General features: G+C 42.0%; 1 protein-coding gene across 3 annotated transcripts in view; it reads left to right on the forward strand.

The window, feature by feature from the left end:
• The first annotated feature begins 6,236 nt into the window (after positions 1 to 6,236).
• The window catches only part of LOC105015393 (thrombospondin type-1 domain-containing protein 4), a 70,254-nt gene continuing 52,740 nt past the window's right edge, over positions 6,237 to 23,750 (forward strand). The window contains exons 1-8 of one of the 3 annotated variants that reach the window (XM_010878530.4): positions 6,237 to 6,526; positions 7,736 to 7,997; positions 8,627 to 8,683; positions 8,849 to 8,918; positions 10,770 to 11,149; positions 11,675 to 12,191; positions 13,458 to 13,560; positions 15,427 to 15,563. In XM_010878530.4, coding sequence (XP_010876832.1) covers positions 8,655 to 8,683; positions 8,849 to 8,918; positions 10,770 to 11,149; positions 11,675 to 12,191; positions 13,458 to 13,560; positions 15,427 to 15,563 — 1,236 coding nt within the window. In that variant the 5' untranslated portion in view covers positions 6,237 to 6,526; positions 7,736 to 7,997; positions 8,627 to 8,654. The remainder of the gene's footprint in view (positions 6,527 to 7,735; positions 7,998 to 8,626; positions 8,684 to 8,848; positions 8,919 to 10,769; positions 11,150 to 11,674; positions 12,192 to 13,457; positions 13,561 to 15,426; positions 15,564 to 23,750) is intronic. The other 2 variants (XM_010878521.4, XM_010878540.4) reach the window with 2 other exon arrangements.

The raw sequence follows: 23,750 nt of genomic DNA on the forward strand, positions 1-23,750 counted from the left end.
ATACAGGTCTATAGTTGTTAATTATAGATGCATCATACTTCAAATAAGCAACAAATAACTACATACTGAACACAGACAACATCTTGGTTTTCAGCACCACAATCACAAGTATACTTCCTGTACTCTTGGCTAATGGCTTTACAGTGGCTATACAGTGTCTCTGGATGGAATGCAATGCTGCTCCAAAAAACATGACTACCAACAGACTGTAAAGGACTTAAGTCATTCTGAATAAGAATGTCTGCTTTATTACTAAAATGTAAATGTAATTTATAGCAAAATTTTTCCAAACAAACGTCCGTCATGGTAAGAGCGAGGTTCTGCCTTTTGTGGAGGCATGCCAAAAAAACGCTGCTATTAACACAACCAGACTCAAATATTTCATATATCACAGGGCTGCATAGTATCTGTCAAGTTAATTAATACTGTTTTTCAATGTAGGTGCTGCTGTCAGTGAGGAATATTCACCTTAATCCACCCAAATCCTTTGATACCACCAAGGGAACAAGCAAGTAAGAGCAGTTTTTGTGTGTAAAATAAGATACATTTCACAGTCTCCAAATTCTCTGTGTGTTCATCAAAGATGATCTCACTTTGTCCAAACAAGTGAACTTGGCAGTGAAAATTGCCCAAAAATGATTATCCTTCCTGAGGAAACTCAAGAAATTTGGCATGTCTGTAAAAACTCCCACTCTCACAACTCTCACAACTTCTACAGCTACACCATTGAAAGCATCCTCAGGCTGCATTACTTCCTGGTGCAGCCGATGCTCCGATGCAGACCGCAAGTCCTTCCAGAGGGTGGTAAAGTCTGCAGAGAACATCATTGGCTGCCATCTTCCCTCCATGCAAGGCATCTACCATACACAATGCCTGAGGAAAGCACAGAACATCATGAAAGATCACAGCCACCCAGGCTATGGTCTGTTCACACTGCTGCTGTCTGGTAGACGCTACCGGAGCATCGGGGCACGCACCTACAGACTGACAAACAGTTTTTTCCCTCAGGCCATAAGGCTCCTCAACCAGCAACACAGATCCATGATCATACTGATCACACGTGAACATTCCAGATGCTTGGGTGTCCTTTCAGGTACATTTAATGAGCATTAGAATATTCCTTTGTACGTACCATTCATACGCCTGTTACACTCAATTCATACGCATTTTACATATCATCATCATCATCTTCTTCTGCTTATCCAGGGCTGGGTCGCAGGGGCAGCAGTCTAAGCAGAGATGCCCAGACTTCCCTCTCCCCAGACACTTCCTCCAGCTCTTCCGGGGGGACACCGAGGCGTTCCCAGGCCAGCCGGGAGACATAGTCCCTCCAGTGTGTCCTAGGTCTTCCCCGGGGTCTCCTCCCGGTGGGACCGAAACAGATGCCCAAGCCACCTCAGCTGACCCCTCTCGATGTGGAGGAGCAGCGGCTCTACTCTGAGCTCCTCCCGGGTGACCAAGCTTCTCACCCTATCTCTAAGGGATCGCGCAGCCACCCTGCGGAGAAAGCTCATTTCGGCCGCCTGTATCCGGGATCTTGTCCTTTCGGTCATGACCCAAAGCTCATGACCATACATTTAGAGGTAAGAGTAGGAACATAGATTGACCGGTAAATCGAGAGCTTCGCCTTGCGGCTCTGCTCTTTCTTCACCACGACAGACCGATACATCTGTCAATCTCCCGTTCCATCCTTCCCTCACTAGTGACCAAGACCCCTAGATACTTAAACTCCTCCACTTGAGGCCGACACACTCACATATGTATCTATAATATGCAATACCTCTACCATACTGTTCATATTCTCCATCCCATTCTTTCAAAAATTGCTGCTAGTTTACATTATTTTGTATATTATTGCCATACTTTCCATATCTATAATATTCAATACTACTACCAATATTGCTGCTAGTTAGTACTCTTTTTAAACTGCTGCTGGTGTACAGTATAATGTATATAATTGCTTTATCTTCTTGGTATATTGTTTCTGTGTATATATTCTTCTTAATTCTCACTACATAGTTGTAGTGTGCTATGCCACAATTCTTATGCTTATTACATTCATGTGTATCTATAATATTCAATATTTCAAACAAATTGCTGCCATATTCAAGGAAAATTGTTAGACTATAAAGCTACAGTAGTAACGTGAATTTACTCAACACCAGTATTGTGGGCTTGTATCTCTAGCACTGAGGGTTTGATTTCCAAGTATGAAAATGTATGCACTCACTACGGCATACACAAGTATATGCTAAATTAAGGTATCTTAAAAAGTCACTCAGAAATGTTCACTCAACCACCCTTTCTATACATTTCATTAGTTGATACATCAGTTGAATTTACCCTTGGGATTTGATTGCTGCCTGGTCCGTAATTTCTAACAGACATAACACCCTTTGTGTTGCACAAATCCAAAATACACGGACAAGACTTTTAAGGGTTTCAAGCACTTTGGCGTCATTATGGAGACAGAACAGGGCCAAGTCTGTATTCAGAGCATACAACTCACCAATGTGGCTCAGAGTAAACATGCCTGGAGTGGTTGATACAAGTTGTATGACTCGTACTATAAATGGAAAGTGGGAGGAAGGCCTTTCCATGTGACTGATGTTTAATGGACGGTTTCTTCCAACAAATGTAAAGCTAGGACACATGAGACATGCTTTGTGAGCATTTGTGCAGAAGCAAATACAGTAAAGGTTTGGATATGTGTCAAGTGCAAAGATATTGTCACGGTAGAAGATCCAGAGAATATAATATGCTCTAATGGTATGTCCTGAAAGCTCAGTTAGGGAAAAGGAGTTTGAAATAGCAAGGATATCAGGGTGGTTGATCAGTTCTCTTAGGCAGAGGCAGTTGGAATTGGTGAATGCCAGCTAGATATGATGAAGACATGCCAGGGGTGCCCATCAGTCTTTGGATGATGTTCAGAGAGAGCAAAAATTGTATTTTCCATCCAGCAACCAGTTCTGCAGAGTTCTGAGAGACGTGAAAATGTTATTCTTTGTAATCAATCCTGACACTAGTATACATGTTTCCAACTAATTGATTGATGACTTATATGCCATTTTCAATTAGTTGTTTTTTGATACAGTTACCCTTTAAAGTCAGACAATTCTTTGGACACATGGCTCAGAGTTTATCTATGTCAGACAGAGTATTACATCTCCCTGGTCCTGGAACTAGCTTAGCACTTTGTTTATTATGAACTGCAATGCTGAATGTCCTGTATGTTAAATGATAGAACAGCTCTCCTTTCTTATTTGATTGCTTGTGTAGTTTGAATGGGTCAAACGGAACAGTAGTTCATTAACTTGCTATAATTGGGTGCATTCACCCGGGACCGTGGTTTGGATAAATAGGGGTTAAAGGCAAATTCGAAGCAATCATCAGCATAGTCCCAACACTGAAAATAGTCACTAGGGGGTACAGCAATGACAGTTTGAGTTTAACTCAGATAAAGTCATTATTATGACATTACACAAAGGCCATGAGGAGGCAAAGGTCACTCAGCGGCTGTATACATACGCTGCAGGCCAGTGAACAATCATGCCAGTTTGGGCTGCATGCTCAACCGAGCAGAACCTGAATCATACTGGGCATAACCACACAACTCAGCAAGCCAAGGAACAAGCCAAGAACATGGACATTCACAATATATTTTGTTTACTTAAATGAGCAAGCAACAGGCAGTTTTACGTATTGGACTTTCCCAGCCACAGGGAAAGCACCAAGCCCTAGGCCCTGGACTGAGCAGTTGTCTCAGAACCTGAAATGTACATAATTAAAGTAAAACCTGCCCTGGTTTTTTAACTTGATCCTTGACATCGGTCCTTTAGCAAATGCATTGGTTGGTCAGTGCACATTGTATGATTTTTAAATGATTTATTTGCATTTTATTGCATGACATAAGTATTTGATCACCTACCAACCAGTAAGAATTCCGGCTCTCACAGACCTGTTAGTTTTTCTTTAAGAAGCCCTCCTGTTCTCCACTCATTACCTGTATTAACTGCACCTGTTTGAATTTGTTACCTGTATAAAAGACACCGGTCCACACACTAACTCAAACAGACTCCAACCTCTCCACAATGGCCAAGACCAGAGAGATGTGTAAGGACATTGGGGATACAATTGTAGACCTGCACAAGGCTGGGATGGGCTACAGGACAATAGGCAAGCAGCTTGGTGAGAAGGCAACAACTGTTGGCGCAATTATTAGAAAATGGAAGAAGTTCAAGATGATGGTCAATCTCCCTCGGTCTGGGGCTCCATGCAAGATCTCACCTCGTGGGGCATCAATGATCATGAGGAAGGTGAGGGATCAGCCCAGAAGTACACGGCAGGACCTGGTCAATGACCTGAAGAGAGCTGGGACCACAGTCTCAAAGAAAACCATTAGTAACACACTACGCCGTTATGGATTAAAATCCTAGAGTGCACGCAAGGTCCCCCTGCTCAAGCCAGCGCATGTCCATGCCCGTCTGAGGTTTGCCAATGACCATCTGGATGATCTAGAGGAGGAATGGGAGAAGGTCATGTGGTCTGATGAGACAAAAATAAAGCTTTTTGTTCTAAACTCCACTCGCCGTGGTTGGAGGAAGAAGAAGGATGAGTACATCCCCAAGAACACCATCCCAAATGTGAAGCATAAAGGTGTAAACATCATTCTTTGGGGATGCTTTTCTGCAAAGGGGACAGGACGACTGCACCGTATTGAGGGGAGGATGACAATGACCCGAAACACACAGCCAGAATAGCTCTGCAAGAAGCATCTCAAGGTCCTGGAGTAGCCTAGCCAGTCTCCAGACCTGAACCCAATATAAAATCTTTGGAGGGAGCTGAAAGTCTGTAGTCTGTAAGCGACAGCCCCGAAACCTGAAGGATCTGGGCCAAAATCTCTGCTGCAGTGTGTGCAAACCTGGTCAAGAACTACAGGAAATGTATGATCTCTGTAATTGCAAACAAAGGTTTCTGTACCAAATATTAAGTTCTGCTTTTTTATGGTGTATCAAATACTTATGTCATGCAATAAAATGCAAATTAATTACTTAAAAAACATACAATGGGATTTTCTGGATAATATTTTTTTGATTCCGTCACTCACTTCTACATGCTTTGTAAGTGGGAAAACCTGCCCAATCGGCAGTGTATCAAATACTTGTTCTCCCCACTGTATATATATATATATATATACATCTAACTGTATGTGTAAGATCACATAATAAATAAAATATGTTCCCTACTGCTGTACAATGTCTGAGTGAAGTCCTCCTGGTTAGTCACTACCACCCTCTCACTCCTGAAGTATGGACTATGACATTCTTCAGACGAGCTACTGTAGCTCAAATTGCTGAAAAGGTTAAAATGCTGGTACTGACAGAAAGGTGTCAGAACACACAGTGCATCGCAGTTTGTTACGTATGGGGCTGCGTAGCCGCAGACCAGTCAAAGTGCCCATGCTGACCCCGGTCCACTGCCGAATGTGCCTACAATAAGCAAGTGAGCATCAGAACTGGACCACATGGCAATGGAAGAAAGTGGCCTGGTCTGCTGAATCACATTTTATTTTTCATCACTTTGATGGCCGGGTGCGTGTGTGTCGCTTACCTGGAGAACACATGGCACCAGGATGCACTATGGGAAGAAGATAAGCAGGCGGAGGCAGTGATGCTAGTCATAATGGCTGATAAATGTATATATATCATGTATATATAAATTTACATTTGGGGTTCTAACAAGATATGTGTGTCTGTGTGTGTGTGTGTGTGTGTATATATATATATATATATATATACATGTATGTATGTGTGTGTGTATATATATATATATATACACACACATATTAATGCACCCAGAGTGTAGACCAGCATTAGGTCTACACTATGTGTATATATACATATATATATATATACACACATATCCTGTTAGAACCCCAAATGTAAATGTGTTTTACTAACAACATTTTAAACGGTATAGCCTCAAAACATGATTAAAACTAACATGCTGAAATCATAGATTGTGAAGCCTTCCTTTCTTAGCACTGTCTATGAATTTGAGACCCATCCTGACCCATCCCTAATCTTTTTATAAAGCACAGGAGTAGTATTGTTATTATTATTAAAATGAAGGATCCCGGTTTTAATAGTTAATAAAGCTTTTATTAAAAATATATGAAGAGAAATCTGTTCTATTTTGTACAGTGGATATAGCGAGAGGCAGGGGGCGCAGAAAGTTTTTTCTCCGTCGTTCCCCAATGGCTTGCGTTCACTCAGTAGAATTTTGTTTCTAGACGACAGCGAGTGAACTACCCTAACATGTTGACCAGCGCTTCTACAGAATACAGAATTTGATAAGGATTACTGTTTCTTTGGAAGTAACGTTTTAAACCTGGACTGAACCCAATTGGATTGAAACTGGACAGAACTCCGCGCTCGATTGATACCTGTTACGCATATGAATCTCGAGGTGCCACAATTTACCAATGAGAAGCATTTACATCACGGGAGAAAAACAAACATATATGGTATGAACATATCAATCTACGTTTTAAAGATAAAAAAAAAAGTTTACCTAATCTAATCCTAGGCTACTCATATAATGAATAATGCAACTGATGACATTATTGAAATTATTGTAATTGAATCTTATTTGTAATTATAATGTTTTCGTTTGTCGACAGATTAGTATAATTATAGGACAGATTTCGAAAGTGTTATTTTATTGGCACCAGGACAGTTCGCTAACATTTTCCATCCAAATCCCTTCCAACTTTCTTTTTGTTTATACATTGGCACCGAAACAGACATGCTTGCAAGTGTGATGTTGTTTGCCTTAACTCAATATTATTTCGAATTGTTTCATAATTCAAGAAGCTATAATTATTTGAATATTATATATTTAATTACAAGCTTTTCAGACATAGCATTATGGAAGCATTATGGATTGTACCAGAGGACATTAAAAAGGCCAAGACTCGTTAGACTGCCGTTCCTGCCAATGTGGATTAATTTCGATTCAAACCTTCTAAGAGAGACATATATTTTCTAAACGACAAAACAAGAATTTTGTTGTAGTAATACGTTACTGGGTGTCATGATATTTCAAAAAGGCATGTAATTCCTTGTAATTTCACCAATCCATGATATTTATAATGTTTTTTGTTGTTGAAAACTGGTAATGTGAGCATTAGGTCTACATTATTTTGTTGAAATGTAATTTGATTTGTGAAAAATGCAGCTATTTGATTGCTTCCAAATTGGCCATATTAATGTATAGGATTCACATTAAATTGAATACGTACCTATCATATAATTCACACCAAGTTAATGGCCATGACGATTCAATGGTGAAATATAGCGTCAACAAGTCCGGTGCACCTTAAACCAAGCCCACCCTAATAGCCATCATACAGCATCAGTTATCTGTCAGTGACAACAGACCAATCCAACTATTGCAATGTAGTTACCAATACATGCACCAAAGGATACTGGTGCGTGTAATGATTGGTGCCTTAATAATGGTGTGGAGCATGCTTTTATTTGGCCGAAATATTGCCTAGCTGAATTAATTGAATGTATGAATTTCACCTGTATGTTCATGTTTACATCGTCCAGAGTATCTGCTATTCCATAGCAGCACACTAATAATTCAGATGCATGCACATTTACCAATGTATGTTTCCTTGGGTTTCCCAAGGACTGTGTCAAACGTAATGACTTGATCTGTGCCACAGGAATCTCTTTTTGCACCTATGGTGCTTTTGTGAAGTGGAACAAAGGAATGGAAGCGGTTGGTTCCTAAAGCAGTGAGTTCCTGGCGCTGTGGGTTCCTGAAGCTGTGAGTCCCTGAGTTTGTGGGTTCCTGAAGCTGTGAATCCCTGAAGTTGTGAGCTCTGAAAGCTGATTTACTGAAGTTGTGGGTTCCTGAAACTGTAATTTCCTGAAGTTGTGAGTTCCTGAAGCTGTAGCTTCCTGAAGCTGTGGCTTCCTAAAGCTGTGGGTTCTGGTGGTCAAGTATCTTTCACTGTGTTTTTTGTGCAAAATATTCAATGTCCTGTTGTTCTTCCATACAAATTCCATGCACTTCTCTTGCAGTGTGAATTAATTTTTCCAGAAGTTGTTGGAGGCTAGTTCTTGCTTTCAAACATTTTATGTGTCCTCCTGTCCCATCACATGAACCTAAAAACCCATAAACCTATTCCTCTATCTGGGTAATACCCAACTTCAGCTGTGGCCAATTAAAGAGGCTGCTCCTTCCTCATTATGAATCAAAGCCATAATGGTTTATTTGTATTTGATCAGTAACAGGCAACCTCTAACAAAAAAGAATGAGCTGTTTTAGCAAAAACAGCACCATCTAGAGGTTACAACCTGGTAATTTCTGGTACTACTATGGGTTTTAAACTTGTTTTTACACTGAAGTAGTATTTTTAAATAGACTTACCTAGGAGAAGTTAAGGAGGGAAGGGCATGGATCTTTGAAAATGGCAGAGATATTTACATTTTGAATTATATTTGAGTCTAAATGACTCACTTGGCCTTTTTGCTCTAAAAGAAACAGTTTTGACTAATGCTACTTCTCTATTTCTGTTGTCAATGTCAAAATGTCTTCCAATGTCCTTTAGGAACTGTAGCCTGTAAAGTCTAAAAGCTATGAAGGAAATCTTTGTCGGGATTCTAAGGTGAGATCCCATTTGTTTCTTTCAAACTAGTTATCTTTATGATGGATAGACTATTGCCAGTTTCTTTTCATGCATTATACATTACTTTTTGATTACAGTGATCATTCTCTGTTTAAACAGTAGCATATGTATTATAGTAATGTGTCTTCTGTCTGTTACATGAAGAGTTTCCCTGCTTCTACTGCTGGTCAGACCCAATCCCCTGGTCTGCCAGCTTACCACAGACCATAGGAAGGTGAGTGGAGGCTGGGGTCAGGAGAGGGGAGTAGAGGTGGGGTTGAGTGCTGAGTATGGGAACATGGTAACTTGGTTTTAACATGTGTATGGACTGTTTGACATCCCTAAGCCCAGCGTGATGGACCTCCCTCATGTTTTTGCAGTCCGGGAATCACTTTACTCTGGCTTTATAAGCCTGCGCTGGTTGGCTCACATTCTCAGAATCTGAACTGCATTATTTTCCCTTCTGATTTATGGCAGTAGCCAATTAGCGCTCTTCAGTTAACAGAGGAACTGAAGAGCACAAACTGTCAAAAGGCTGGCTACACCTACTCGTTCAATTTATTTATTTATTTTCACTGTATTCCACAAGAATATTAGTGAAGACATCAAAACTATGAAATAAGACATAAGGAATCCTGTAGTAAACAAAATGGTGTTAAAGAAATCAACATACATTTCATATTTTATTATAAGTACCAACCTTTTGCCTTGATGACTCCTTTGCACACTCTTGGCATTCTTTTAACCTGCTTCATTAGGTAGTCATCTGGAATACTTTTCCAAATGTCTTGAAGAAGTTCCCAAATATGCTGAGCACTTATATATGTTGGGAGATTTTCCTTTACTCTGCAGTCCAACTCATCCCAAATCCCAAATCTCAATTGGGTTGACGTCAGGGGATTGTGGAGGCTAGGTCACCTGATGCAACACCATCACTCTCATTCTTGGTCAATTACGTGTATTTTATAGTAAGCCTTTAAATACAGCACCCGTCCATCCTGATCCATATTAACATGCAATCAGTCCGTAATGAAGGAGAGATGAGGCCTCCTACCTGGGCGTGAATCTGTTAGCTAGTGGAACAGTTACAGTTAAAAGGCACGGTCATGATAGCTGTCAGCAATGCCACCTCATGAAGGTCAGCAGTAAAGGGGTGATATGAGACTTGGTGCATTGATAGAGAGAGGAAGGATATGAGAGTGAAAGAGGTGGAGAAGAGAAAGAAGAGATGTGGAAATGATGAGCCAAGATTAAACTCTGCAGGCAAACTGTCCAATCACAAACAATTGTCTAACAGGACATTCCTTTCTGGGAGATAGTTGGTCTGTTGGTCCTGTACGTTCCCAGGAGTCCAGCTGTTTGACCCATGGCTGACCCTGGAGAATGTGGAGACAGTAGAGTTACAATGGATGAGGAGGTGGTCTGAGTGCTCTGTGAATAGCCTCACATTGGTGATAGACACGAGGAGACCAATCTGCCAACTCTTCCTACTGTTTGTTTATTCTCTAATAGTCTTCTAAAAGCAATTGGGTGGCTGAGTGTGCATGTGTTAGCTTTGGATGAATGTGTTAGGTTTGGATGAATAGAGATAAAGTGTCTGTTTAACAGCTGGATTTTCTTTTTTGCAGCTCATCAGGTTGAGCTGGCTGGCTCAGGGTTGGGACTGGCAGGGTCCTCAGACAGAGAGTGCAATAATAGCTACACTAAGGCGGTAATATGTTTCTGGCAGTGTTACGCCGAATGTAAACTGAGGTAATACAGATAGTCAGTAGTAAGCAGTGGGAGAGGAAAATATCCTTTAATCAGCCAAATCTAGGCTTTATCTGCCATCAACAGAAGCTCGTATATAGAAAGCTAGGGAAAGAGGAAACAGTCGATGATGACATGAGCTTATTGGCTTTGAGTCTTTCATAAGAATGTCTTCTCCGAAGCCCCCTAATGTAATCCACTACTTTGTTTTGCCTGTCCTGGGCATTACGGTGCTGTCTGTGCCATGCTGTCCATGCTTTGGGGCATTAACCCAGGATGTCTGTGCCATGCTGTCCATGCTTTGGGGCATTAACCCAGGATGTCTGTGCTACTGAAGGTTCCGCAGAGGGCAGAGCCCCAGCAGCAGGAGGCCGGTGGAGAACAGGGTCGGGCTCCGGGCTCCTGGGGCTCCTGGGGGCCCTGGACCTCCTGCTCCCTCTCCTGTGGGGGAGGGGTCCAGGAACAGGTCCGCCCCTGTCTGCCATCCTACACTCCCTCCTTGGCTGCAGCTGCCTACCCCTCCAGGCCGGGTGGTCACCAGCAACGGCACCCCCACCAGAAGCCAGGCCGCAGAGCGTCTGCCCAGAAGTCTACTGTCCCACTACGCCACAACAGCCCTGGGAGACCACTGCACTCTGACACCGTGGGCCAGGCCCACAGAGAGGGAGTCAGGGGCCAGCAGAGTGCAAGCGAGGCTCAGGCCCAGACTGGACGCAGGTACTGTGTCCATCACACCATCCAGACAAGGGCCTGTGTGTGTGCCTCAACGTGGCCTCTGTTTAATGCCCTGCATGCTGAGCAGCCTGGTCTAAACGTGTCTCTGTGTGGCCCCGACACCCCGTGGCCGTTAGCACCCCCTTCGGTGTAAAGCTATTCTTTTATGGATGGAGTCAATGGCTCGTCTGGTGCTTGGCCTTCCTGTGTGCTTGAGTTAAAAAGCCTTTAAATAAATAGCACTGACAGTTGAGTAATGGGGGATTGTTGGCGTAGGAATCCAAGCCGTCAAATCACAACAAAGGCGCTCTCCTCTCTGTGCTAGCTTGCTGTCACTACCATCCATCTGTAATTTGCAATCGTGTTTTGTGTCTGACATTTTGTTGGCTGTGATTCACTATGCAAGAGTCAACACATTTCGAGCGTAAACAATTATTATAAGTGGAGAAATTTCATCCAGACAATCTCCCCTGGCTATAAAACCAGCATGTGTGTTTTGTCTCTTTGTGTGTTTGTGTGTTTTCTCAGGAGGGGCGGTGACACTGACAGTCAGATCACCCCAGGGAAGTATGGATTCGGGAAGATGCCTTACGTTGTGCCACTCCAGACGGACACAGGTCTGACATCTGGGACCGAAGGGACAGGGAAAGCTCCCTCCCACAAACAAAGACGCTCCCCAATCTCTGACTCCAGCCTGTCAACAAGCAGGCACGGAGGCTACAGGCCAAACCACCGGCGTCCGCTTTATAACAACCCGCGTGTCCACAGCTACAGCCCGGTCCATAGCCAGATCCCAGTTTCTCAGGCCCGGCCCAGGCCTAATCTTAGTTCTAACTCAACCCCTCAATCCCAGGCTAACTCCAACCCAGCCTGGTCTTCCTCACTCTACCAGCCTGGACAGATGCACCTCCAAACCAGGCAGGAGCCGCAGCCCTCTTACAACCCGACCTCAACAGCTCAGCAGCCCCAAGGACGACCTTATAACCCCCTGCCCAATTCCGCCTGTTCGGGAGAATACAACCAGTACAGGATCTGCAACACCAATGTAAGAATAAGCTCAGCTCCGGGGGATAATTATCCTACAGAGGTGATAGTCATCACTTGTGATAATCACTCACTATAACACAAAGCTGAACCACTACAGGAAAGATAAAGGAAGACAAAATGTGTCGAGAAAGAGACATATATAGTGGACAGACATGAAGTCTGGAATTTACCTCAGGGAATACTGAATGTGGCCACACAGCAAATGCCAGTTGGTAAATGTAACACTGTTAACATAGCACCAGACCACCAGAGAGGATTGGATGAGCACAATTGCTACCCTTTTATGGGTAGATTTCATTTATGGGTACATTTCCTGACACTGTTGGTGTAGATATTGAACACTATGTTGGGTGACAACACAACTTATAACTCTAATTATAATGTGACAACATAAGCATGAAAGGTACAGTATTTACTGATAACACTTTTGAATTGGAGTTATGCATGTGACCCAAGTTTTACAGTTCTTGTAAAGCCTTTTCTGAATTTCTTAGTATTCTAGCTTAGTCAATTTTTTTGGGTTATTTTAGAATGAAATATAATTCCAGTATAAAGATTTCCAACAATTGGAATCTAATCAAATGCAGTCTACATTTGGAAGGTAATGAATAACAGTTATGACTTCATCACTGGAGAAACAATTTCAGTAACTGGTGAGAAAAGTTATGAATAACAGATTGGATTATATAAAGATATACTGTGCATCTTTCAAATTTCAGATGGCAAGTCTCTGTAGACTTGCCGGTAATTTTAAAATTGAGAAGCTGGAGTTCTTTGTTTCAGCCCAGGTCTCAAGAAATCTACCATCTGTCCAATTGCATGATACGTTAGTTCTGTGTTAACTGAGATTATATAGAAATAAAACTGAAATTGAAATGTCACTGTAATGAAGAATGCTGGGAAATATACAATACTGATCAGCATTTCTGGGGAGTGGTACCTTTGTTAACACTAACAAATGAATATATATGGAAATGTTTTCCCCAAATGTGTGTATGTTTTAATGTTTCGTTTGTTTCTTGTCAGACCCAACGAACACTGTCGCTATGGAATCAGTTAATGGGGAACCAGTACATTTTGAAGCAGGCAACACTGAATGAACACCATGTTTATTTTTCAGAAACAGTACATTACACACAGTAACACATCATCAACACCAAAACTGCTTCCACCGGGATATTAAGGCGGGGATTTTGCTGTGCACGTTTGGACTATGTGGGCCAATGGACACACAATCACCCCATTCATCTGTCTGTCTGTCCAGGCCTGTCCTCCGGCTAGTGGACACATCAGAGCAGTACAGTGTTCTTCCTACAACAGCCGTCCTTTCATGGGTCGACTATACGAGTGGGAGCCTTTCAATGAAGGTATGGCCGGGTCTTTTCATGTTTTTCACATTGCCGTGCTGTTGTCACTATTTATCCATGTTGTGAGGCAATGTAAGCACCCGAGTATATAGTTCTGTAACCTGTAATGTCTCAGCAAAACTGCTGAATGTGGACAGCAAGTGACTTAGTTTTTAAGTGTCAAGACAGCAAACTGAATTTTGGTAGATCAAATCCCACAGCAAACAAGGTGAGGAATCTGCTGTGCTGCCTTTGAGGAAGGCAGTTAACCCTAATTGTGACATGGCTTATTGGTGATCTAGGTCTTATATACAATATATAACCCTCTTGGGCATGGAGTTCTCACTTTTGTTGCCAGCGGTTTAGACATTAATGGCTGTGTGTTGAGTTATTTTGAGGGGAGAGCAAATGTACACTGTTATACAAGCTGTGCACTCACTAGTTTACATTGTAGCAAAGTGTCATTTCTTCAGTGTTGTCACATGAAAAGATATAATCAAATATTTACAAAAGTGTGAGGAGTATACTCACTTTTGTGAGATACTGTATCCCAGCTGTGTGGTGGTTTAGAGACACTTTGCTACCTCAGGTCCTGAATGACATGTCATCATTCATTGAACCATGTATTCTGCCGTGTGTCACAGAATTCTAGGAGATTATGTAGGACAATCCTTCCGTGAGCTGACATAGAACAATAATCCAAACACATAAGCAATTCTACATCAGAATCACAATCGTTTTGGAATGACCTAGTCAATGTTCAGACCTAAACTCATGTGAGGAGTTATGATAGGATGTGAAATGAACCATTCATGCTGAACCCCTCCTCTCTGAATCTTACAAACATTTTGGAGGTATAACTGTTCTGCATTGAAGAGTTGACCAGAATTCCTCCACAGCGATGTGAGAGACTATTCAAAGAACTAGAAGGAGGGCTTGGTTGCTTGTCTTTGCAGCTAAATGTTGCACGAGCAGTTATAACACGGCATTGAACAACATGAGATTAAAGAACTTAAATATGTATCAATGTGATGGTTCAACCTAGATTCATATTTGGGTGAAAAATAACACTTACTCTGAGTTGTTCTTGAAGGCCCATTGAGTCATTTTTCACAACAAGCCATTATTCACATCTGTCCCATCCTGCAATTAGCATTATTAGCATCGTCCAAATGAATTAATTATCCTGAGCTAAATTGCAAGGAGAAACTAACTAAAAACACTTCAAATTAAATTCAGTAATCTGTCACACTAGTATATATTTTTTGTACTCCGTACTGCTGCTTAGCTGTCATAGCTGTCATCTTAACCTAATGAGGTAATATTTAAAACAGTGTGAGTGAATTCCTAGTAAATTGGGTTACAAACCTCATGTTACGTTCACCCATCCAACTGCCAGCCAAGTTGTTTTCAAGCCTGGAGGGCATTTTCTTTCCTCACACATAAAAGTTACATCCAGAGATCTGTTTGTCTAATTGGCACTAATTGATTATCAGAGAGGAGCAAATCTTGTAACTCCCCTTGGTAATGGTTTACGAGGCATTTAATTAGCTTTCTCTGAATCCTTGACTGTAGCCTGGTGTTATCTTCCACCATATACAGCTAAGACACACTCAACGTGTAATTCAGACATGAGGTTTACTCACCACTGGTAATTGCAAAAATGTTTTAAATACGCCTCTGGTGGCCAAAAGGATGTTTTAGCATGAACAGTGCCAATGAGGGCTTCCAACATTTTAATGTAATCAACTGGGTGAGACTTCCAAATTGATTTGGCCAATTCCCCTCATTGTCCCAATCCAGCCAGGCACACTACCAGAGAGTATACAGGTGAGGGAGTTTGTTATACTCACTATCACAATAGAATTATTCCTTCCTCTATCACAGTTCCTGGGGACCAGCATTGTGAGCTGAACTGTCGTGCTATCGGTTTCCGCTTCTATGTGCGTCAGTCGGACCGGGTTATTGATGGGACGCCATGTGGCCGGAATGAGACGTCCATCTGTGTGGCGGGGAGGTGTCAGGTAGGAGCTTTGGGCAATGAAAGGGAATGAAAGCTATTGCTTCATTTAATAGTAATTATAAATATTTTGTCATTTATTTTTTACAACCACCAGAGTGCAGCAGAGTACAACATTGTTAGTCCGTTAGGTGTGAAATTGAGGTCAGGTTGACGTGACTGGTTTAACTGGGTCCAGGATCTGGGATCTCCATGAAGGATTAGGACAGAAATACAGTATTTGTCCTTTGACCAGATTGATATCCCTAAAACAAACACACAGTGTAAACCTGTTAATTGATATTGACTGGCTGTGTGTTCGGTGTGCTGTTGGGTATGTATTACTGCTTGTTTGATCAGGATTGAAATCTTAGGAATGTTCTCCCAATAGGATTCCAAGCAATAATTCTATGTGAACTCTGTCCAAGTTGTGCTTTATGAACTCCTACTTGCCTCTGAGTCTCCCTTCATCCAAATTAGTTTTGCTGACCTTTTTTTCATTTAACCACATTCATTTCCCGTGCACTATAATCCACTAGAGTTTTACTATATTAAGATTTAATCAAGATAAAGAGTCCTATGATCTCATATTAACTTTGAGTAATTTCCATTTTTAATACTATTGAAATTGTGATGTACCACAGGGGGCTGTGTTCTCAGCAGTCCTCCACCCCATCTGTCCATTACATATCTGGACGGTGTAGTGAGCTGACCTCATGGTGGGAGTGTTTTTGATAGTATCTACGCAGCTGGGTTCTGTGGGTGTGACATGGACTGCAGTAAGAACTGTACTCTACTCCCTCTGATGCCCTGCAGTGAGTTAGCCAGTAGTCAACATCAACACCGCTAACTTGAAATCCTAGGCATTCAAACACTGATTTAGAATTTTTGATTGTTTTCAATTGTTAGCAATGCTAACCAAGCTATCCTGCTAAACTGTGAGCTAAAGCAATCACTGGCCATTCTGTCTCTACCTTGCACCACAGGAACATATTGAAGCCTGATTTCTGTATATACTCACCTAGGGAATTCATTCAGCAGGTCAGGGCACATCCTATAGTAGCGGTAAGATGCTCCCATAAATTATATTGGGGAGTCCCAAGCAGACTGATGCCATAGACACAGAAACATCTGCTTTTCCTGCTTTTCTTGTCTCTTTTTTTGTGTAAAATAAAATCACATCTCCTACTGTAAACATGACCCAAGGCTCTATCTGTACTGCCCCTTATGTGAAGCTGTAGTCAGTGTGCAAACATTATGTTTAGGTTGTACTGTAAGGTTTTCTGTAAGGTGGCTTGTAGAGGCTTATGGCTGCATACTTTTGAAACCTAATCAGGTGTAGCCTACATACGTTTCACTGAGTGGGGACCATGTCTGTTTCCAGTGACGTGATCCTGTTTTGCAGAAAATAATCAACACTGTGTTAGAGTGTGTATAAGCTCAGGGTGTGTATGTATGGATGGGGAGGTATGAGTGTGAAAAGAGGTGTTTAACACAAACACACACAAAAAATGATAAGTTGGACTTTCCACTGCAGGTCCTGAATAACTTCGCAACATGTCCACTTAAACCATTGTAGCTCCATAGTCCTGGAGTTCCTCACCTAAACACAGGATAACAATGTGTTATTATAGTTGACTTTACCCTCTGATTTTCCTCACTAAATACAGGTTGAATAAATAAACAATAACAATCTGTTTCTACAATCCTGTGTCCAGAAAAGTTGGGACGCTGTGTAAAATGCAAATAAAAACAGAATGCAATGATGTGCAAATCATTTATCCCAATATTTTACTGAAAATAGTACAAAGACAACATATCAAATGGTGAACCTGAGAAAGGGTATTGTTTTTGGAAAAATACATACCCATTTAGAATTGGATGCCAGCGACATTCTTCAGAATATATGGGACAGGGGCATGTTTACCACTGTGTTGCATCACCTCTTAACAATTCTCTGTGTTTTGGTACTGAGGAGACCAATTGCTGTAGTTTTGAAAGTTAAATGTTTTCCCATTCTTGCTCGATATAGGGTTTCAGCTGCTCAACAGTTTGGTGTCTCCTCTATCATATTTTTTGTTTCATACTGCGCCAAATGTTCTGAATGGGTGACAGGTCTTGACTGCAGACTAGCCAGTTTAGCACCTGGACTCTTTTACTACGGAGCCATGCTGTTGTAATACGTGCAGAATGTGGTTTGGCGTTGTCTTGCTGAAATAAGCAAGGCTTTCCCTGAAGAAGACATTGTCTGGATGGCAGCATATGTTGCTCCAAAACCTGTATATAATGTACAGCATTAATGGTGCCTTCACAGATGTGCAAGTCCCCCATGCCATGTGCACTAATGCACCCCCATACCATCACAAGCTGGATGGCTCCTTTCTTCTTTAGTCTGGAGGACACAGCTTCCATAATTCTCAAATTTTTATTTCTCAGACCACAAGACAGTTTTCCACTTTGCTTCAGTCCATCTTAAATGAGCTTGGGCCCATAGAAGGTGAAAGCGGTTCTGGGTCTTGTTTCGTCTTTGCATGATGTAGTTTTAACTTGCATTTGTGGATGTAAAGATGTACTTTATTCACAGACAATGGTTTTCGGATGAGTTTGTGAGCCCATGCAATGATTTCCACTTCAGAATCATGTCTGTTTTTTCATCTCATCTTTTTATAATTTTTAGCATTACACAACTTTTCTAGTCTTTTGTTGCCTCTGTCCCCAACTTGTTAGAAATGTGTTGCTGGCATCAAATTCAAAGTTCATGTTCCTGATATACTTTGAGGCACACATCAGTCAGACTTTATAGTTCAATTAACCGAGTGACAATTCTTTTAGGTCTGTGTCAAAGAAACTATACTGTTAGATGGTACTATGTTTAGTCTCAGACTTATAGAATGTCCCAAAAGAAATGCATAGATAATATGGAAAAAGGATTTGGCAACAATTCAGCAGTAGTCATAGATTGAAAATGTCAACTAGCCTGCTGGTGTTTGGATGAACTTTCTTTCATTCTATTAAGTCGCTGTGCTTACTCTGTGAGGGACAGGCCATATCCTGAATGTAAGACAGCTTAGTTGGCTAAACAGTTGGTCACTGTTCTGTGGTATTCAATTCACTTTGTGTTCTGAGAGTCTTGTTTTCCTTTAACATTGGGTCTGCCTCCAGCTGGGCTGCTCTGGCTCCCATGATCGGCTCCAGTGCTGTGAAACTGGAAGATATGCACTTCACACTTGGTTAAATCGCTCAAAATTACTTTAATATTGCAAAACATACTTGATTAGATAGCTCAACATGAACAGTTGAATTAAGGACGTTGAAAAACTCCTTCGGGATGAAAAACTGTCTTCGAGACCACAAATCTCCTATAGCTTGTAAGAAAATGGAATGGGGCCAGGTTTCATAGAAGCACTCGAACCATCCGGCTGGAAAGTATTCTCACAGATAGTGGTTAAATCTTGTATTCTGACTACCACAGTCCCTTACATCTTAGCCCTCAATGGTCCTGTATTGCTCAGTTGGTAGAGCGTGGTGCTTGCAAAGCAAGGCTTATGTGTTTGATTCCTGGGGCCACCCATACTACATGTTTGTAAATTCTTTGGATAAAAGCGTTTGTGCAACTGCATATTATTTATTACATACAGTATATTACTTTAGCAGACTAAGAAGCCTGCCCAGTTTTCTCCCCAGGGGTACTTGGTTGATGCTTTCTTTAGGATGCCTTGAATTCCACAGGGCTCACACAAATCTCACTCAGATCCATAGGACAAATCCTCCAACTCACCATTCTTGTCTGGTGGCTTCAGTAGATGGAGCCTCATACTTTTTTTTACAAGACATGGTATTCATGTACTATTGTCTATCACAATGACATGGTGAGGTATATGCATCCACATGCTACAAACAAATCTTTCCTAGTGAAGGTATATCTCAGTACGTATTGTAAACTGACCAATTAGTTATTTGTGGTTTTGACATGGATGCAAAGTATAAGCAAAGAGTATAGAGACTAAGCGGTTCTTCTGACCTAAAACATCAGAATCAGAATCACCAGTAAACACAAATATAATTTATATACCACAAATATTGATGTAAGAAAGTTGCCCAAATGACTTCAGACCCTTTATTCAGTAGCAATCACAGCTAAGAGTCTTCTTTGTTATTCTGTTACCAGCTTTGCACACCTGGATTTGGGTAGTTTCTTCCTTTCTGATACTCTCAAGCTTTGCCAGATGGGATGCGAAGAATCAGTGAACTGTCTCGCTTGTGTGCTTCGTGTTGTTGATGTGCTGAAATCTTGTGTGCTCTGGATTTGGTTTTCTTTTAGTACCTCATACTATTTTTATTTTCCTCTGTTTATCCTTTCCCCAATCCACGACCAATTTCCTGGTCCCTGCCGCTGAGAAGCATCTTCATAGCATGATGCTTCCACCACCATGCTTCAACGTAAGGATGATACTCTCCAGGTGATGAGTGGTACCTTGTTTTTGCTAGACAAAGCTCTTGGCATTAAAACCTATAAGTTCGATTTTGTTCTCATCAGACCAGCAAATCTTTATATGGCATTTAGCTAACTCCATGTGTCATGTCATATGCCTTTTAATGAGGTGTGGCTTCTAGTCAATACATAAATACCTGATTGTTGGAGTGCTGCAGAGATGGTTGTCCTTCTGGCAGGTTCTCTAATCACTACAGAGAAACTCTCCAGCTCTGTTAAGTTTCTTGGTCACCACTTTGACTTAAGACTCATCTTGCCTAGCTGCTTAGTTTGGCAGAACGGCCAGCTCTAGGAAGAGTCTAAGTGGTTCTAAACTTCTTCCGTTTTACCATGATGGATCCCACTGTGCTCCTGGTGACTTTCATTGCTTTAGCAATTTTGTTAAACCTTCCCCAGATCTGTGCCTCGACACATCTCAGAGGTCTACGAATAATTTCTAAATGGCATGGTTTTGACCTGACATTCACTATGAAGTGTGGGAGCTTATACAGGCAGATATGGGCCTTTGTAAGTCATACCAATTAATTGAATTAGCTACAGGTGGGTTCCAATCTAGTTCTAGAAACATCTCAAGGAGGATGAAAAGAAACAGGATACATATGTGCCTTATTAGGAGTGTCAAAGGAATGTCAAAGGGTATGAATACATATGTAACTTGGATATTTTGGTGTTTATGTTCATTAAACGGGACAAAAACTCTAAAAAGAAAATGTCTTTGCTTTCTCAATGTGTGTTGATTGTTGGCCAAAAAAACAACACAACAAAATGTGGAGAACGGAAAGGGGTCTGAATACTGGGAAGGTACTGTAAGTGTTCCTTTCATTTGTGGTACTTGCACTAAAACCTGGGGCTGATCCATCTCACCCTGGAAATGGACAATTCAGAACTCTCCCCTCTGGTAAAAGGTTGAGGTCCGTCAGGACCAAAACCTCTCGCCACAAGAACAGTTTCTTTCCTACAACAGTATGCCTCATGAACATGCCCCCGGAGTCAAACTGACTGTATCCTGCTCCCCACATACACACATAACCCTCAACTAGACAAAGCCATTGCCCTCCCCACATACACAGACAACAGTAAACTGGACAATTCTTGCAGCTTCATATTTCATATTTCATATAATTCCTGCAGCTTCATATTTTTTAGGAATTTATTGAGGCTCAATCTACTGTTTTTATGCTCAGTCCACTATTCTTATTTGTTTTTATTTGTTTTGTACAAAATTGCTACATCAACGGACCAGAACAAATTCCTAGTTTGTTGTGAAACTTGGTAATAAAACTTTTTCTGATTCTGATTATTTCTCCTTTATAACTAGTTCTTATTTGTTTCCAAAAATAAGTTAACAGTTTTCAGCGCTTTTGTATCCATGACTGTTTAAAGCTTTTTTCTAATTGTTTCTAAAATAAATCTCTTTTACCTCTTCAACAAGGTGAGCAATCATCATAACACTGTCATATCATAACATCCATAGCAATTCTCAGCCCTATTGGCTTCCTTGATGAGGCCAGAATTTATAATCCTAATAATCCCAACTATATGCTGCCTACTAAGAAATGTATCATTTCAGTTGCTGTTTCTACACTCTGGATAACACAAAAAGGAAAAGCATTTTCACTGTAGAGGACCCTTGCATTTTCCTGCTTATCTTACTTTCTGAATACAACGTTAACAGATATGTCTTCATAGCAGCCTTAATCATTTGAGTGAGTACAATAGTAGTAGTTTGCACTGTTAACTATGTTTGACTGATGCATGTAGGCTGACCAAGGTCTCTTCAGGATATCCTTTGTCTTTTAACAGTGGAAAGACTGAGCCCTAACTATAAATCATGAGCTTAACGTGAAAGGTTTGGACCTTGTCACCGAATACAATGTGTCTCATACAAATGCATGGTTTTATGCAGAAAGAAGGAAAACCCAGATTTGAGCCATAGAAAACTTTGAACTTGGTTACACATTTGAAATGGATACTAAAATAAAGCTGTCTTTATGGTGGGAATTCCATTGAACAGCTCTATGTCTCTCTGTATGCCAAGGAAGTGCACTTTAGAAGGGTGTGTGTATTTTTAAAGGGCGATCTCTGACCACACTCTTTTCTGCTGGAGGGTGATGGTGAACTTGAAGACATTTTGAAATCTATACAAAGTAGGGTTGTAGAGTTGTATTATTTCATTAGCACAGCTGTAGACTGTGCTCTGAGTGTTTAGTGGACAATTAAAAGACGTTAGGTGTTTACCCCGAAAAGGCCAATGTTTTGGTGACTCCGACAAAACCTTAACATCAACTGATGGTCATTCTGGCCAAACATTTAGCAAAAGTTATCATCATCATCATCATCATCTTCTTCCGCTTCATCCGGGGCCGGGTCGCGGGGGCAGCAGTCTAAGCAGGGATGCCCAGACTTCCCTCTCCCCAGACACTTCCTCCAGCTCTTCCGGGGGGACACCGAGGCGTTCCCAGGCCAGCCGGGAGACATAGTCCCTCCAGCGTGTCCTAGGTCTTCCCCGGGGTCTCCTCCCGGTGGGACGGGACCGGAACACCTTCCCTGGAAGGCGTTCCGGAGGCATCCGAAACAGATGCCCAAGCCACCTCAGCTGACCCCTCTCGATGTGGAGGAGCAGCGGCTCTGCTCCGAGCTCCTCCCGGGTGACCGAGCTTCTCACCCTATCTCTAAGGGAACGCCCGGCCACCCTGCGGAGAAAGCTCATTTCGGCCGCCTGTATCCGGGATCTTGTCCTTTCGGTCATGACCCAAAGCTCATGACCATAGGTGAGAGTAGGAACGTAGATTGACCGGTAAATCGAGAGCTTCGCCTTGCGGCTCAGCTCTTTCTTCACCACGACAGACCGATACATCGACCACATTACTGCAGAAGCTGCACCGATCCGTCTGTCAATCTCCCGTTCCATCCTTCCCTCACTCGTGAACAAGACCCCTAGATACTTAAACTCCTCCACTTGAGGCAGGCACTCTCCACCAACCTGAAGTGGGCAAGCCACCCTTTTCCGACTGAGGACCATGGCCTCGGATTTGGAGGTACTGATTTTCATCCCCATCGCTTCACACTCGGCTGCAAACCGTCCCAGTGCATGCTGAAGGTCCTGGTTAGAAGGGGCCAACACGACAACATCATCCGCAAAGAGCAGAGACGAAATCGTGTGGTCCCCAAACCTGACACCCTCCGGCCCCTGGCTGCGCCTAGAAATTCTGTCCATAAAAATTATGAACAGAACCGGTGACAAAGGGCAGCCCTGCCGGAGTCCAACATGCACTGGGAACAAGTCTGACTTACTGCCGGCAATGCGGACCAAGCTCCTGCTTCGGTCGTACAGGGACCTGACAGCCCTTAGCAAAGGACCCAGGACCCCATATTCCCGAAGCACTCTCCACAGGATGCCGCGAGGGACACAGTCGAATGCCTTCTCCAAATCCACAAAACACATGTGGATTGGTTGGGCAAACTCCCATGAACCCTCCAACACCCCGTAGAGGGTATAGAGCTGGTCCAGTGTTCCACGGCCCGGACGAAAACCACACTGTTCCTCCTGAATCCGAGGTTCTACTTTATTTGTAATGATTGCACACGAAACAGCAAAAGTTATCCAATTTTTTAAAATTAAATAAAAAAAAATTATTTGTAATGATTGCACACAAAACAGATGGATGGAGGGATGGATCCAAGCGCAGGAGCCCTTTTATTATGGAGAAAACATTGTAG

Source organism: Esox lucius, chromosome 2, assembly GCF_011004845.1.
Source record: "Esox lucius isolate fEsoLuc1 chromosome 2, fEsoLuc1.pri, whole genome shotgun sequence".
Classification (NCBI taxonomy): domain Eukaryota; kingdom Metazoa; phylum Chordata; class Actinopteri; order Esociformes; family Esocidae; genus Esox; species Esox lucius.